The following is a 16,924-nucleotide window of genomic DNA, read 5'->3' on the forward strand; positions in this document are numbered from 1 at the left end:
CACTTTGTGGGATACAGACCCCATCTCTGGCACATCAGAAACCTTCCCACTGGGAGTGCCTGGAGAATACAGGCAGCTTCCCAAGTGCCAGCCCTTGTCCTTCATGCTCATCTCAGGGGAGAAGGCTTGGCCCTGAGTTCTGAAATGCTTCAAATACATTCTTGTTGCCACGAAGAGTTCAGGATAGGAGAGACCCAGGGAAAAAAGAAGAAATAGGAATGTACGTGTCATCATGTTCCATGACTGGTAAATCTTTCAACAACTCACCCAATGAGGCAAGGAGGCAAAGGTTGAAGCTCAGCAATCCAGTCCAGTCGCTGTTTCTGCCGTCACAAAGCCGTGAGCGCAGGAGACGGCACCGGGAGAAACGGGGAGAGCAGATCAGCTTAGCTGGGGACAGGGATTCTTCAGCGACTGGCAGCTCCCCATGGCTGTTTCTCGCTGGCTCCTCACACCTGTGCTTGTCCTGCTGCCTCTCATGACATGGGTTTCAGCACAGCAGCAAGGTAAGCTCCTGCAGGAGGTCCGTGGGCCCTGGGAGTGTCCCCAGGCAGCGGTGGGATATGGCTGGGAGGTGGCTGCTTCGCTCAGCGACTTCACCCCAGGGGGACCAGAGAGGTCTTGGCTCTCACCGACTCCTTCCCAGTGGGAATCCCCAGGCAGCTTCCCATCTCATGTGTGTGTCCCTTTCCAGGGTGTTCTGTCAGTAACAGCAATCCGAAAGTTCCTGAAAACAACCCTGTTAACTACGAGGTGACCACCATCCATGTGGAGACAGGCTTCACCGTCAGCATCGACCCCCGGTTCCCCGACGGCAGCTTCTTCACCATCCAGGGGGATAAGCTGCTGCTCACAAAGGTGGTGGACTATGAGGTGAGTCAGTGTCTTGAAGGGACGGACAGGAAGGGTGGAGAGGGGCTTTGGACAAGGGCCTGGAGTGACAGGATGAGGGGGAATGGCTTCACACTGCCAGAGGACAGGGTTAGATGGGATATTGGGAAGTTTTCCCCTGTGAGGGTGGGGAGGCCCTGGTACAGGTTGCTCAGAGAAGCTGTGGCTGCCCCATCCCTGCAAGTGTCCAAGGCCAGGTTGGACAGGGATTGGAGCCACCTGGGATAATGGAAGGTGCTTTAAGGTCCTTTCCAACCCAAACCATTCTGTGATTCTATGACCTTGTGTGAAGCTGAAAGGCAGCATAAAAGGTCACTGTTCATTTAGGTTGCTACATTCTTTTACCTCCCTGGAGTGCTCTGTGTACAGCCACAAGCATCCTTAAGTTTCCTTTCAATGTAAAACCCCACATTTATTTGAGTCAAGAGCAGCAGTCAGAGTTAACACCCTGCAGGTGACCCTGTACTTGCCACATGGAACATTTCTGATTCATTCAATTTAAAAAGAAATCTCTGTTTGAATTCACCTGAAGTGGGAGAAAATGACAGGTTAGCTCTGTCAGCATCTTACAGGAGATGCAGGGAGAGAGGCTGAAAGGTTGGGCTGGTTTGACTCCATCCCAAGATCCCAGCACAAAGGAAAGAAAAGAAAAGTTAGGTACACCTGAAAACAAGATAAAGCCCATCAGCATTTCTGGTTCAGCAAGGCGTAAATTTGGGTCGTTTGCTCTGAAGGAGTTTGCACATGTGCTGTTTCTGCAGTGGTGGGTTTGTGTTTCCTGCAGGAAGACCCCCTGCTGGTGGTGTACCTGAACTGTGAGGACTCTACTGGCCAGGTGAGCCCCAGGATGAGGGACTGCACCCAGCATGTGCTTCCCTCTGCTCTTCCCACACAGGCATGGGGAGATGTCCTTCTCCCTGTGGGCACACACACTACGCTCCCAGCCCCATCCAGCCCCCACCCAGCTCTGCTCCTTGCACCATCCCCTCTGGTCACACTGCAAACCAGGAGCAGCCCCAACAGCCTTTTTCTGGCTCTGATGCTCTCCCTTTGCCCGTTCTGCAGAGCGATTCTTTGGAAATCATTGTCACCATTCTCAACGAGAACGACAACGATCCGCAGTTTCAGCAGCCGAATCTCACCAGGTCTGTCCGAGAGGTGAGTGTGTCTTGGAATGGAAGAGGGCACTGGGTCACTCAGTGCTGTGGGACTGAGGAAGGGTCAGCAGGGAGAGGCTTCAGCCCATTTCACACAGAGAATAATGCCAGCAATGTGTTTTTTCAGGATACAGAAGTGAATGCAACCATTGTAGCCCGTGAAGATTTAACCGCTACTGATGCTGACCTGGACATCATCTACTATGAACTCACAGCCACAGTGCAGGTGAGCATCTCTGGGCAGAAACAGTAGCTCTGGAGAAGCTGGATTCAGAAGAGCCCCAGTTCTCAGGTAGAAGTCACTGCATTTAGCTCTCATCTTTTACAAACCCCAAATATTTATTTGGTTAACAGAACAGAGCTATCAATGCTGTAGGTATTGAATTCTCTCAGTGCTCACCCTTTTATTGCACTGTGCAGATTAAACTTTCATCTGGGATATTCAGAGCCATAAAACTCAGGGAAGTCTTGTTGGGATGATCTGTAAACATATCAGGAGACCTTTGTACCTCAGGGAGCTCAGAATTGCACTGAGTCAGATGGGAAATGGAGTCCTTGCCCTGTTTGCCAAAGGCAGCAGAGGAAATGGGTTGTGCACACAGTCCCTGATACCAGCCTGGAGCGCAAGGGCTGGCTAGAAACTAAAAATAAAAGCAAATTCAAGAGAAACCCCAAATGTATGTTTGTACTTTTGAAAAGCATTGTGGAGGGAGCAGACAGTGCCTGACACTCGCATCCGTTACCTCCATTACCCCAGGGGTTTTAGGGGCTGGGAACAGAAACCACCAGTTTCTGCATTTCAGCTCTGGGAGCAGACTTTGCATTCACATTGGTGTAAATTGAGAGGATTGAGAAACTCAAAGGAACTGTAGACAAGGCATAAGATTAAAGGAGGGCCAAAGCAAATGCAGAAGGCTACAGAGTAAATTGCAACGTACGTTACTTCAGTTTGGCTTTACAGTGTCTTCCAAAGTCCAGACCAAAAATGAAGGCTTGTTGGCAACCTGTTGAGTGTAGGAAATAAATGAGGTAAGAGATTTCATCCAGGAGGAGGAACACACCTTTTGACAAGCCAGGCAACTCCAGTGTGCAGTACCAAAGATTGAATAGATCCAGCATTCCCATACTGCCCCCCCAACCAGTTCCCCAGGATTAAAGGTACAATTGAGATGACAAACACAGCAATGAGCAGGATTTGAAACATGTCTGTGACTGAGTCTGCTATAGCATTTTTCCTTTTTTCTTGCCAGGGCACAGACGGTTATTTTGCCATAAAAGGAGTTAATAACCCTGAAATTTATTTACAAAAAGCACTGGACTATGATAAATTTCAATCAACAAGGTTGCTGTTGTATGCAAGGGTAAGTCCCTGGGGAGGAACAGAATGCTTTGTTAGCCCGGTGTCTTTTACCTGAAGGGTGAGTTTGGATGGGAGATCTCTGGGGTGGCAGAGGGAGGGTGGGTGGTGGGCTTGGAGCAGCCTTTCACCCTCCACAATTACAGGGACAGACTTGCAGTCAGCCCACCTTTGCCAGCAGAAGCAGACAACCCACTGCTTTAGCCAATCTCACATAAATTGCTAAGCCTTATACAGAGTGGAGTGACAAGGGCTAAAGGACCCTGGGCCACTGCTTGTGGCAGGTGGGCCCTTCTTTTGGCAATAAAACTGACGTCTCATGAGTGTGCTTTGCCTTTGGCTCCAGGACAGGCCCGTGGGCAGCACCGACGTCACCAGAACAGCTACTGCAACGATAACCCTCCTGATCACCCAGGCAGACACCAGAGCACCCTGGTTCCTGCCCTGTGCCCTCCTCTACAACGACACCAGTGTCTGCATCAGCAGCCCCTACTCTGGGATCGTCAACATCTCCGAGCTGGCGGTGAGCAGGAGCCACCAAACAGGGCCCTGATGCTGTTCCCAGTGGGAAGTGCCTGGTAACTTCCATGAGCTCCTGCTGGTCTCCAGTTACAGAGCAGATGGTTCAGCAGGACAGGGAGCCTTTGTGACCCCGGAAGGTGGAATTCCCCACCCCAGGCAGCACTGCTGCTCCTGCAGCACTCCACTCCCAAGGCTGGCTCCCCTCCACCCTGTGCCAGCCATCTGGCAGTCATAAACCCCATTCTGCCCTCACAGAGCCACCGGAGCCACACTGGGATGGGAGAGAGCCCCAACTGCTGATTTAGTGCTGGTTTGTGGCATGTGAGGCTGTGCCTTCTCATTGCAGGTGGAGCCACTGACCCTGAGACCAGGACCCATCTATGCAGTTGATCCTGACTACACCATAAACGAGAAGATCGTGTACAGCATCGTTGGGGGTGAGTGGACATTGTCACATTGCCACCTTCCCCAAAAGAGCACTGCTCAAGTCCCCTGCAGTACCAAGAGCAGGTACCCCCATGGCACCATGAGAGCCCCCGTTTGTGCCACAGAAACACTGTGAGATCCACAGAACACTGTGGATTAAGTAGAAGAAATAGTCTGTACAGAGAGGAAGAAAAAGAGAATTACAGTACCACAATCCAATCTCAATGAAATTGGGGTTTATGGGAGGTGAGACATGTCTTATCTTTAAGTTTTTACACATGATTTTGCCAGTCTGGTCATGCCACTTTCATTCAGTCTTTAAGCTGAACCTAAGATTCTCACTTTAGCAGCATAATTTTCGTGCAGTGCCAAGAATTGTGTTTTTATTCCCCAGCACATTGCCACTGCCTCATCTGCCCTGTTTTAGCCTTGATTTCAAGAAGATCACTTGAATACAGTCAACTGATTGCCAATCATTGATTGGGCCCTTTAAGTCAGTTAAAGGATGTATTTTTTTATTTTATTTTAGCAGTAGTGGGGTTCTGCATAGTTATCAAGGCAAAGGTAGAAGCTGTTGGCCAGGTGGAGTGTTCCTCTCCCTTTAGCTGTGCCTCATATCCTCCTGACAACAATACATCAAAGAACCTTAAATTCCACTGGCATTTTGGATGCATGTGGCCTCCCCACCCCACAGGCAACAGGGAGCCCCAGCCTGGGGCTCGTTGTCTAAACAGAGCCCACAGTGTCTTGGAGTGAGGAAGAGAACTAAAAATTCTGCTTATATTTTAACACATATCCGACACAGGTACTTTTATGATTCACACACATGTAGAAATCTGATTTCTCCCCCTGCATCAATACAAGGTTTGTGTCTAGACTCCCTTTGTAGCCAGTAGAGAAAAATAAGCATTCCCAGAACAGAATGGGAACTGGATAGAGACTTCCAGTCCTCAAATTGCCCCAGAGACTCTGGGCATTTATCAGAATTTAAACTGGCAATATCTGGGCCCAGGCACTGGAAATGCAAAGCTTTGCTGTCCTACCTCATTTAATTGGGTTCACACATGTGTGTTGTGTCTCTGAGTCCTCGGACAGCACTCCCACCCTTGGAGCAGCCAGGCAGGCAGGGAAAACAGCACTTTGTCCTGGGGATGTTGTCATGAAGATGTAAAAGAATGAGTCTGTGAGCTCCAGGTCACTTTATGAAGGAATTTGATGATTGAATGGCCCTTCCATTTTCCCCAGGGAACACAGATGAAGTATTCTCAGTGGATGCAGACACGGGGAATCTAACTATGAACAAAATAGTGACTTCCCCAGACTCCTTCCTCTTGCAAGTCATGGTAAGTGATGCCATTGCAGATAGTCACCCAGCACAGCTGGATTTCTAGGAAGCAGCAGCCAGGATGTGACAGGAGTCAGTGATGTTCAGAATAATTCAGTTCCTCCCTTTCTTTTGGAAGGGCCCAGTATCTGACCCATGTCTTGCACCAACCCACATGCAAAGCCCTTGCAGCAGTTAAGAGACTTCTCCCTCATGGGTGGTGACAGCAAAGTCACGGAATGGGGACATCCTGCTGAGCTGGGATTGCATCAGGCCTGTCTTTTCATGTCTCCTCACAAGCAGGGGAAGCATCTCCCTGGCATCTGTCTCTTTTCCTCCCCAGGCCACCCAGGCCAACAACGTCCGGAAAAACTCCGTGGCCACCGTAGAGATAAAGGTCATCAACAAGAGCCTTTATCCCCCACACTTCGAGAGGGAGCTCTACAGCGGCACCGTGGTGGTTGGACTGGCCCCGAGGAGCTTTGTCTTCCAGGCTGGAGATCCTTCCACCCCCCTCACGATCACGGCAGCCGACGAGGACTTCCCTGATGTAAGAGACTGGAAATGCACCGTGCTGGGCTCAAAGCAGGATCAGGAAACAGGAGGAAGGGGAGGTGGGGAGAGGCAAACACATGTTTTCCTCTAGTATTCCACATTATATTTCCTTGGAAATTCCACATAGATCAGTACCACTTATGGTGTGATGTAATGAGGAAAAGCTGCTAGACCCCCCCTCTTCCAAAGCCAGTCCCATATGGGTCTCTTGCATAGATGTATTTTGCTTGGGCAAATAGTAAAGTTACCAGTAGAAGCTGGGTAAGACTTGGGAATTTTTTCGAGGTGTTTGTGATGCTCTGAGCACCAGGGTGAACACAAGTGAGTTCAGCCTTTCTCAGCTGCTCAGTGCAGATTACTTTTTTGCACCACACACCTGCTTGTACCTCAGGTGTCTTGGACAAGTGCTGCCAAGGGGTTGTTAGGAAGGTGCAGGTGGAGCAGAGTGTGGTTTGAGTGTCACTCTCTGGCTTTTCAGAAATTCAACCCAAACATTGAGTACTACATCAAAAACAGCACCGATTTCATCGCAACCAGAGACGGACTCATCCTGACCAACGTGGTGCTGCAGTCCCCAGGAACTGTGTCCATCGAGGTAGGGCAGCTTTCTTCTTTATTTTGCCAGGCTTGTGCAAAGAGGGGGAATTCCAGTGCTTTGTTTGCTGGGGTCAAAGGGAGCAGTTAATAACTTTAGGCTTTGAAAGAAGCTGCCTGTTCCCTTTGTCCATCTGCCTGCCAGCTCCAATGGGGTCCCTCAGGCTTGCTGGCACAGTGCCACGCCCTGTGGAGCTGCCTGAGCCAGCCTGACCACAGCGTTGCTGTAGCTACACAGGCAGGGCACGGAAGGGTTGCCAACACACGCTGCTCCTGCCCCACATCACCTCAGTACCTGTGCACTGCACCGTGCTGGGAACTCTGCACAAAGCACAGACCTGAGTCGGGTCATCCACTCCCAGCACAGGGAATCTTCAGAGCTCTTCTTCCTCTGTGACCAGGCTGTCCAGCCCCTGTGCAGGGCTGTGGTCAGGAGATGGACAGGCTACTTTGTCCTCAGAGGGCTCACCCCCAGACCTGGAGGGTGAGCTGGAGATTTGGAAGTCCCTAAGCCTCTCTTTCTCATGTTCCCATAGGCTGTTGGAAGAGATGTGTTGAGCCTGCAGGAGGCAAGCACTGTAATTGAGGTGGAGGTCCTGCCAGCCACAGGTAGGCTGGGGGCTCTGGTTTCTGCTCTGTGGAGATGACTGGGGGGTCTTTTCTGCTTCTCTGGGCAAACTGGCCATGAGAGTCACCTGCTCAGTCTGTGGGCCTGGGCTGGGGCCAACCCCATACTTGCAGGGGCTTTAACAGAGAAAACACTCCAACAACATCCTTACACACCTCAAACAGCCTCCTGAGACCTTAAGTGGTACTGTGTATTGAGGTGCCTTTTCTTGTTATTGCAAAGCTAAATCTGGGGCTGATTCATGCTGGGAAATAACCCAGGATGTCCTATCATGGCAGGGGAGGGTTGCCCTGAGACCTTGGTACCTCCCTGCTCCTTTTTAGCCAAACACAGAGAAAACTGCAACGTTCTTGCCTGTCTTAGGCCCAGCAGAGGGCAGTTGGCACTCCCCAAAGCCAGGCTTGCCCGTGAGCCAAGGCATTTTCTATTCAGGTCAGGTTCTTTTACCCCAAGACTTTATGGTCTAACCAGAAGAAATAACCCATGAGTAATAAGATAGACATGAGGCTTCATACGTAACCCTCCAGCTACTGTTTAACTGTGTTGATGTAAAAATAGCTCACACTTCCATACTTCTGAGAAGTGACTCTTAAATAGGTCTGATAAATTTATTAGGTTCAAAGTTTATGAAGCTTATACTTTGCATTAAGGTGAACCAATATCATGCATTTTCACATCAGGATAGGCACACAATGCCCAGACTCCACTGGTTTCTATACAGTGATGTGTGATTGATGTTCCATCACTTCACCCTCTCATCACCACCATCGTGGGGTGAGGAAAAAAAGTGGGCTCCTGGGTGTAAATTTGGATTCCCTAAAGGCAGAGTCACTTCACAGCCACAAACCACCTGACCCCAATGTAAGGGCACAGTCCAGCTCAGCAGAGAGCTTATTCAGGTGTCAGTACAGAGCTGGAAATGCTCCAAGCATGTACCACCACTTCTGGGCAACTTTGAAATGTTGCCCTCTCTTCTTAAACCACACAAAGGAATGGAGCTGCTGAATATGCAAAAAGATACATTGAAATGACAGGGAATGGCTCGGAGCCTCTGAGAGGAATTCTGTGCCATGGCCAGAACGCAGGGATGGCCCAAACAGGTCTGAGGTTCCCTTTGGCCTGGCCAGACCCTCCAGGTGAGGCAGGGCCAGCTGAGCAGGCTGCACAGGGGCACAGGAGGAGCTTCACAGCTCTGGGACGCACTCTGGGCTGTGGTTCCCCAGGAGACATGAGTAAGCAGCAAAAAGTCACCGAGGTCCTAAGCCCTCCCCAGAGTGTTAATGATAAACCCAGGGAGGGGTCCATTACCACCAACAATCAGGAGGAGAACAAAACCGTGTTTCATTAACCATTAATCATTAATGAGAGTCATTTACACTACAAAATGAAGCTGGAAAACTTAAAGAATCCCACCACCAAGCCAAGCTGAGAATGTTTCTGTCTTTCCACTATGCTGTTGATCTCTGTACAAATACCTTACACTGGCCAGGGGCTGGAAGCAGCAGCTGCCCCTGGGCAGGCTGGGGAATATTGCTACAGCTACAAAAGGGCAGGAAAGGGGTTCCTGTCCTAGGCACTTCCTACTGCTTTTCCTATTATGCTTTTCTATTTATTTTAACATGCTCATCACTATCAGAGGGGATGTTCTGGATTAAAGGAAGCTTTGCATTTTCACACACATATGTACAAAGAAACCTCATTTTTGCATTCTGGTGTAAGATGGTGAAGTGGGAAAGTCAAAGACCTGCATAAATTTGCTCCATGTAGCATCTGCTTGCCTAATACAGTCAGTTATATATTGATTTAGTTAAATCACCAGGTAAAAGTCATTGTCCTGTGAAGGGCTACTATTTCCACTTCATGTAATTTATTGGAAATTACAATATTCTATGTAATAAAAACAAAACCACCTCTGCTTTTAGGACAGAAAAAAAATGGTATTCTGTGATATCAGATATATCACTGTCACATTCTGCAGCACAGGATGCTCCCCTGCCCTTCCAAACTTGGCTGGAGCTTCTCCCACAACGAAGGGTTGTGTTAAACACGCTGGCTGCCAGTTTGGGCTCTGTAACACTGGTTTGTTTGCCTCACAGATGAAACCTCCTCTGATAAGATGTACTCTGCTCAGGACATGGCTATCCTAGGGGGCACCTTAGCAGCACTGCTCTTAATTGTCTTGATCTTCCTTGGAGTGCTGGTATGGAAATCCAGTAAATGGTATGGAAAACCTGTCAAACACCTGCTGAAGAAGAAGGTAAGTGCCTTGTTTGTACCTGAATTTCTGAGAGTTAGAAAGTGGCATCTGAGGAAGTTTTGAAGTATGGGTGGGCTGCCCAAATAGCACACGTTTGTGTGAAGGTGGTAAATCACTCCCAAGACAATGTTTGCACAGGTAACATTGCTTTGGTGGTGTTTGCTGCTGTTCTTTTCTGCCCCCTAGGCTGGAGCTGTGTGGTAGATGATGAGCAGACATGGTAAGGAGAGGACCCCAGCTCCAGGGAGCACAAAATCTGGGATGAATGTGACACATATCAGAGGTGGTCTCTAAACCACAGTTCATCCTCCCACCATAGTCAAAGGAGAGAAAAGTCCTTCATATTTGAGAAGCCTGAGCTCAGACACTTGTCTGCACTTCAGCTATTTACTTTTGGACCTCTCAGGGCCCTGGCAGACTGGTCACCTTGGAGTTTAGGGTGTAATTTGTCTGACCAGATGTTGGTCTGTGCCTTAGGATGGGACTGCCAGGAGCCTAGACATGAGTGCAGAGCACATGGCTCAGGTGGAGAACGACAGTCCTTCCCCCTGGGTGAGGTGAATCCCCCTCCAGAGTAATACCTCAAACAGATGGGGACAAATCAGTGCACAGTGCTGGTGCTCAGCCCTCCTGGAAAACATGCCCACACTGATCTGAGAAAGCTCCAGAAATGGAGTCAATAGAAAATAGCTGTTCCAGGGAGCTGTATCTTTCCCTGGCTTCAAATAGGTCTAACTGCAAACCAAGCTGAACTTACCCGGGCAGGAGCTCAGTCACTTCAGCCACCCCTTCCCTCCCACCCCCCATTTGTCTTCCTGTCACTACAATCACTGTCTCTCCTGTAGCTCTCCAAGGAAGTCTCTGGGGGCCACCACAATGAATATTACCAGGAATATGAATACCCAGACGTGAGCACCACACAGGATAAGACACCAGAAAATGGCAGCGTCCGGTCGGAGACTGGTGTGCTGGAGCAGCCAGCACCTCCCCTGCCCTCCCGCAATGCAGGGGAAACTGAGAGTCTCTCAAGGGCTTCTACAGCCTCCAGCACCATCTCCAACCAGGGAGAGAAAGAGGAAGAAGTGGAAGAAGAGACCAGACAGGAGAAAGAGGTGAAGTCCATCCTGAAGACAGACAGGCACGTGGGAGATGATGGCTACAAAGCTGTGTGGTTTAAGACCGATGTGGATCCAGAGGCTGGAGAGAGGGTTGAAGTGATTGAGAACAATGCAGCAGCAGATGATGATGATGATGACAGTGACCAAGATCTGCGGAAGAATGAGGAGGAGGAAGAAGATTCTCACCTGGATGATCAGCACAGAGGGCTGGGACTGTCCTTCGCCTCAGAGAGCTCCTCACTCCCAGCTGCAGAGGAGACAGTCAATGTGTCTTATATGGATGCAGTGACAGGAGAAGAGTCTGAATTATAATGGAAGTGGGCCTACATCCCCCTCAAAATGGGGGAATCTCAGCAGCTTTGCTGGTATGAAGTCCATCTTTCTGCTCAGGGAGCAAACTGGAATGCAGAGGATGAGGTTGCCTGCCCTGCCTGTCTGAATGCAGCAAATAAGGCCAGAGGAGATTACAGCTAATTTACCTCTTTAGTGAGACCTTGGAATGTCACTTAAGATTCGAGGGGGAGAACATGTTTCATTCCACTTCCTGCTTGTTTTCCTGGGCTCCTTTACGTCACCTTTCCCAAACTGGCTGCATGTACAGCAGAGCTGTACCTGAACTGACCTGGCAGCCCAGGTCTGACCTTAGCCCAGCTGAGGGACCAGTTTGGTTACACAGCCCAGTGTTCATCTCCTTGGTGGGTGAATAAGCCAGCAGTGAGTGCTTGGCTGTTCCCTTCAGGGTGTTACAGTTTAGTGTCAGCAAGTCCCCCTGAACCTGCAGTTGCTCATGTGACTGTATCCAGGAGCTCACTTCAGGGCCTGGCTCTGCTCTGTGCTCCAGCACAGGCAGCTGGAATGTGCCACCACAGTCCTCATCCTGCCACCAGCCAGGAGGTTCTACACTCAGGAGCTGGTGTTTCCTCTATCATTGGTTAACAAGCACCAATCACTTGTTCTTTACTGAAGGACTTAGTCATCAATTTTCTATGCCATAAACCCGCTCATTGTGCACTATTTTAACTGTCTATCTCCTATCTGTCAGGGAAAAGAGCTCCTGAGATATTGCCTTCAGTTATGGCCCTGCCAAGTCAGCACTGTGTTTCCAGGCAGCAGGGGGAGGAAGGTGTTTGATGCTCCTGTCCTGGTTTGCACCTCCCATCGACCCATCTCTTCCCCCAGCTGGCAGCCAAAGGCTGGGCTGGTCTCCACTGGCATCCTCTGATCATCAGCACAAAATTTATACTGCTCCTGGTTTTTTGGGGCTCACTGCAGAGCAGACATGGGTTGTGGAGTGTTTAACTCCCAGTAAAAACTCGAGACTGTCCAAGGCAGGGATGCAGCAGGAGAAATTTGGGTCTCTGGTGTTTGTCTCATTTCCTCAGCTTAGCACAACAGCACAGGATTGCAACAAAGTGTCGTGCTAGAGGAGCAAAACCAATAAATAATCCTGCCTTTTCCCTACAAACCAATCTCCACTTTGCTGCCATTACTCCAGATAAACCCGAGAGAGAGAGAGAAACCAAAGGATGGCTGCTGGGATCCTCAGGTACTCCAGAGCACAAAGGATTTGCAAGGAGGCTTTTATCCTCTGGGCCCATACTTTATTCCCATCCATGTCCCTGTCCCAGTGTTCAGTGCTCAGTTCTGCTCTCCTGAGAGCTGCCCTGGCTCTGTGGCCTTCAGGAGCTGCACTTGTGCTGCAGGTGGAGACGTGGGAAGCTTTGATCTCTCCTGCAGCCAAGCTGTTTGCCCAGTGTGGTTTGGCTGCTAATGGAGAGCAGGGAGTGTGCCCTGTGTTTGCCATGTAAACAAGGCTCCTCCTGCTGCTCTGGGTTGTCTCCAGTAAGCATTTCCCACGGGCCTGGGAGAGCTCTCCAGCAGCTCCTGATGGCAGCCCACTACTCTTGGGCACAGCGAGGGCGAGGGTGAGCCCAGCCTGCTGTCCCTGGTGCTGCTCCTGGGAGAACTGTGAGGGGTGGAAGAGGCTGGAGTGTCCCTCATGGCTGTGCCGTGTGTGCTCATTCCTGTCTGTCAGGACACTGTTGTCTGTCTCTCTGGGTTTCTGGCACAGTGATTGATGAGCTCCCTGGATCTGCAGTCTGTGCTCAGCTCCCAGTGCTCCCCCTTCCCTCCCCGGGGTGCTCCCTGTGCTGTTGGAATCAGACTGGTCCCACCAAACCAGGCTTTGTTTTCCTCATATCCTCATCAGTACACACAGCCACGGGGCTTGGTGTTTTTCAGGGTTATGCTTGTTTAATTTCCAGGGAGGCGATGTTTGGTAAATACTGTGTCTGTGGAAGTGGTGGTGGTTGTTGTGAGGAGAACTAATAAAACTTGGCAGCAGGCAGAGCTCAGCTTCCTCCAGCTATTGCCTTAAAGCCTCCAGATCTTGTTCTTCACTCCTGCCTTTCTGAAAGAAAAAAAAGAATAAAAAAGTGAAAGGAACAAGAAGAAAATGTAACCTTTTCAGTTCAAGTCCATCTGAGTTTATCCTCCATCTGCTTGGATTTGTTTGTCTGCTGAGGCTGGGAATGTTGACAAACTTTTTGCATTATTGTACAACAATCATGTCCATTTATAAACATCTGCGTGGGAAAGAAAAATGTACCAATAGAAATGTTTTTAGAAAATTGGATCAGCTTAAGTGTTTTCTGATGGCAAATAAACACCTAAGTACCTTGAAAAGCTCATCCTTGCACTCCAAAGACACTCAAATGCTTTTGGAAGTTTAACTCTACAGATAGATTTAAGAAATCTTTTTAACCCTCTCCCAAATCAAGCTCTGATTTTTATTTCTGTACCAGCTTAGAATGATATTTGTTTAATGTTCGTAAGGCAGAGCTATAAAAAGTCAGTGAACAAATCTGCAGGTGAATACCAGCAGTTCCAGTGTGGCAGTGGGAGGTGTGGGTTTGGGATTTTACATCTGCCAAGGAAGAGGATGCTCATGGCTTTCCCAAGCCTGGAGCACCCTCTCCTGGAATAACACCCGTGGGAAGTGCCCATTTCACCTTCTCTTTGGCCTCTACAAGGAGAAGTAGCCACGTCCCTTCTCAGCTGCCAGGGGAAACTCTAAACCTGAATTAGAAAAAAATCAAGTAAATACAGACATTTTACCTGCAGGAAGTAACAGAAACAAACCAAAAAATCACCAGGTGTCTGAAAATTCCTTTCTGCTCACATTCTGTCCCCATTTAGAACTGAATAACCCCATGGATTTCATCAAGTCTCATTGGCACAACTGACAGCAAATGCACCTTTTTGCCTTTTTTGGCCCCCAAGAGAAAAATGCTTTTGGTACCTGGCAGAGTGCAGGGGGCCACTTGTTGGTTTGGCTTTGAAGGGATGGAAGAGAACTGGAGAGCTTTCTCTTTGTGTGTGGGAGAGCAGAACAATCTCCCTTTTATCTGAGTCAATAATGAACCCTGATCTCTTCAGTCACCTCATCCGGAGAGATTATCCTTCTTCTCAAAGAACAGCTTCCAAATGATAAATAGTCAGCCATAAAAGACCTGTTTTAACCTGATTTTTCTTGGATATTGAGTGACCTTAGCTCCAAAATGGATTCTTTTTCCCTCAAAAAAGAAGTCAATTCAATTTTATTCCGGTTTGTACCTTTTATTTTTTCATTAGTTGGTTACTAAGTCCTCCTAAAAATAAAACAGACCTGAGCAGTAAATGAAAACTTAAAGAAACAGGATCATCATATGGGCTTTAAGCAATATATGGCCTTCCCTTTTTATAAATAGATATTTTGTCCAATCAATAACAACACAAGAGTCCACCAGCCATTGAAAGGAACAGATTTAGAACTGAAGCAACAGCTGAGGCCGAGGAAATGACCCCATAGTAATACCTGGGTAGAACTCATATTCCTGTGCTCCTTTTGCAGAGAGGTTGCTGTAATGAAGGACTGAGGTTGGAATTCTGGTTTTCACCTTGATTTTGTGTAAGTTGAGATAAACACTTGCAGGATAAGTCATAATGAAAGAGCTGAAAAATTTAAGACACCACATTATACTCGATGTTATGCTGGGATTTACATATCTTTATGCATACATTCTGCATTTTATTGTAGGATAAGTGTGTTAACTGTTCAGGTGTAAAAGTAACAGATTTTTTAGGGAGATATAAGGCCATATATCCCTTTTAGGTATGTCATTAATTTTTTGCCTATGTAGTGAAGAAGAAACCACTCATCAACACCATGATCCAAGTTTGTCTCATCTGGGAGTATCACAAACGGCTTCAGAGTCTGGGAGTTAAGGTCAGTTATGAAGAAAAAAAAAATCACTTTTTACTCATCAAGTAGTCAGATTTTTTTGTGACAAGTATTTCTGTTCTTGATCACCTTTCCAGTAATAGCAGGCAGCTAATCTATATTACTCACAGGATATTCCTGTCCAAGTCTAGGGAAATTTTTTTTGCAGCTGCCACATATTTCAGTTTTTGCAGATCTAGAATGCAGAAGGGAGCAAGACATCAGTATTTTTAAGACCCTGAAGATGTTGGATTTTATTAAGATCTCAACTTTCACTTAAAGAGAGGTGAACGACCAGTCCCAACACATTCAGTTCCCTACAGGAACACAAGGTGATGCTGAAGAACAACTTGAAACTAGTGTAGGGAGCTGTTAAAGCGCTTCCCCTCCCCACTCCCCCCCGGTGAGGTTGTTAAACCTGAGTTTTTGCCTGTACCACGTAAATAAGGGCTGGAAAAATTTGATTTCACTGGGGCAGTCACAGCTTCTCTGGACAACCTGTGGCAGGGCAGGGGGCCTCGCCCCCCGCACAGGGAGAAATTCCTTCCCAATATCCCATCTAAACCCACTCTCTGGCAATGGGAAGCCATAATAATAGGATTAATTCTGAGGGAATAAATTATAAAACTATTTATGTCTCCCTGACGGAGTCACCTGAAGGAAAACTACAGCTCCCGTGATGCCCCGCGGCGGCGTTGCGGAAATGAACCAATCAGGTGAGGGGGGCGCCGGGAGCGGCCAATGGGGAGAAGGCGGACGTTTGAATTTCGGGGCGGGCTGAGGCGGTGCTGCCGTTACTGCGCGAGGCGGAGGGGCGTGAGGGGCGTGAGGGGCGCGCGGAGCCGAAAGGTACGCGAGCCTCAGGGGACAGAGGGGCCCGGGACTGTGAGGAGGGCGCAGGGCCGAGGGCCGACTGTGAGAGGGGCTGAGGAGTGTGAGGTACGCGGGCTGAGGCGCCGAGGGGTGCGTGGGGGCTGTGAGGGGCTGTGAGGGGCTGAGGGGGGCGCGCGGGGCTGAGGGGCGCGCGGGGCTGAGGGGCGCGCGGGGCTGAGGGGCGCGCGCGGAGCCGTGAGGGGCTGAGGGGCGCGCGGGGCTGCGAGAGGTGAGAGGTGCGCGGGGCTGCGAGGGGGGAAAGGTGCGCGGGGCTGCGAGAGGCTGAGGGGTACGGGGAGCTGTGAGGGGCGAGAGGTGCGCGGAGCCGTGAGAGGCTGAAGGGTTCGAGGTATGCGGGCTGAGGCCCCGAGGGGTGCGCGGAGCCGTGAGAGGTGAGAGGTGCGCGGAGCCGTGAGGGGCTGAGGGGTGCGCGGAGCCGTGAGGGATGAGGGGTGCATGGGGCTGAGGGGCGCGCGAGGCCGTGAGGGGCGAGAGGTGCGCGCGGAGCCCTGAGGGGCGCGCGGAGCTGCGGGCTGAGACCTCAGTTCTGAACTCTCATTCACAGAATCTGTTTTGCTTTGTAAATTACTTGTTGGGGATAGTAAGTCGGGAAAAAATACCGCTACGGACCACAACGGGATATTCGCGGGGAAGAACTTGACAGAGCTCAAGGTCCCCGGCTAATTGAGCAAAACATTAGATCAGTGCTGTTACTCTGACCGGTCTTGTATGCGCACTCAGCGCTCTGCGGCAGAGTGCTGTAGTTAATCTGGTAGCGCAGGGATTTTGCAGCAGGTTTTTTTTTTTTTCCAGAACTGTGCATCTCTTTAGATATTAAAAGGACTGAGTTTTGGAAAAATCTGGCCGTGGGCTGATTCTGGCTGAGGCGGCCGTGAGGGGAGCGCGGGGCCGTGGCGGCCCGAGGGGTTTCCCGGTGGTCTCTGGTGGTCGTTTGGAGCTC

General features: G+C 49.6%; 3 protein-coding genes and 1 long non-coding RNA gene across 12 annotated transcripts in view; 3 read left to right on the forward strand and 1 right to left on the reverse strand.

The window, feature by feature from the left end:
* The window catches only part of LOC116787990 (deleted in malignant brain tumors 1 protein-like), a 499,349-nt gene that overhangs the window by 147,542 nt on the left and 334,883 nt on the right, over window positions 1-16,924 (forward strand). The gene's annotated exons all lie outside the window — the stretch shown is intronic.
* Window positions 400-13,296, forward strand: CDHR5 (cadherin related family member 5). The gene is made up of 14 exons (XM_032690897.1): window positions 400-506; window positions 695-873; window positions 1,676-1,726; window positions 1,957-2,049; window positions 2,176-2,274; window positions 3,299-3,409; window positions 3,752-3,928; window positions 4,274-4,364; window positions 5,599-5,696; window positions 6,021-6,227; window positions 6,711-6,827; window positions 7,363-7,435; window positions 9,551-9,711; window positions 10,557-13,296. Exons 1-14 carry the CDS (start codon window positions 428-430, stop codon window positions 11,139-11,141), a joined length of 2,121 nt encoding a protein of 706 aa, XP_032546788.1. The 5' UTR covers window positions 400-427; the 3' UTR covers window positions 11,142-13,296.
* On the reverse strand, window positions 14,617-15,777 carry LOC116788698. Its single transcript, XR_004357735.1, has 3 exons — window positions 15,660-15,777; window positions 15,220-15,286; window positions 14,617-14,822 (listed from the first exon to the last, which is right to left on the reverse strand). It is a non-coding gene; the product is annotated as an uncharacterized LOC116788698 (long non-coding RNA).
* BUB1B (BUB1 mitotic checkpoint serine/threonine kinase B) overlaps window positions 15,735-16,924 on the forward strand; it is a 28,341-nt gene continuing 27,151 nt past the window's right edge. For 3 of the 9 annotated variants that reach the window (XR_004357577.1, XM_032690846.1, XM_032690854.1), the window contains exon 1: window positions 15,847-15,939. The gene's annotated coding sequence lies outside the window, so the exon portion shown is untranslated. The other 6 variants (XM_032690849.1, XM_032690853.1, XM_032690852.1 and 3 more) reach the window with 6 other exon arrangements.

Source organism: Chiroxiphia lanceolata, chromosome 6, assembly GCF_009829145.1.
Source record: "Chiroxiphia lanceolata isolate bChiLan1 chromosome 6, bChiLan1.pri, whole genome shotgun sequence".
NCBI classification, from domain to species: domain Eukaryota; kingdom Metazoa; phylum Chordata; class Aves; order Passeriformes; family Pipridae; genus Chiroxiphia; species Chiroxiphia lanceolata.

Bases quoted from the DNA above. Each gene is read 5' to 3' on its own strand.
- CDHR5 (XM_032690897.1), top strand. From the start codon at position 428: ATGGCTGTTTCTCGCTGGCTCCTCACACCTGTGCTTGTCCTGCTGCCT. The intron at 3,410-3,751 runs GTAAGTCCCTGG...CTTTGGCTCCAG, and splicing joins GGTTGCTGTTGTATGCAAGG to GACAGGCCCGTGGGCAGCAC. The intron at 6,828-7,362 runs GTAGGGCAGCTT...ATGTTCCCATAG, and splicing joins CAGGAACTGTGTCCATCGAG to GCTGTTGGAAGAGATGTGTT.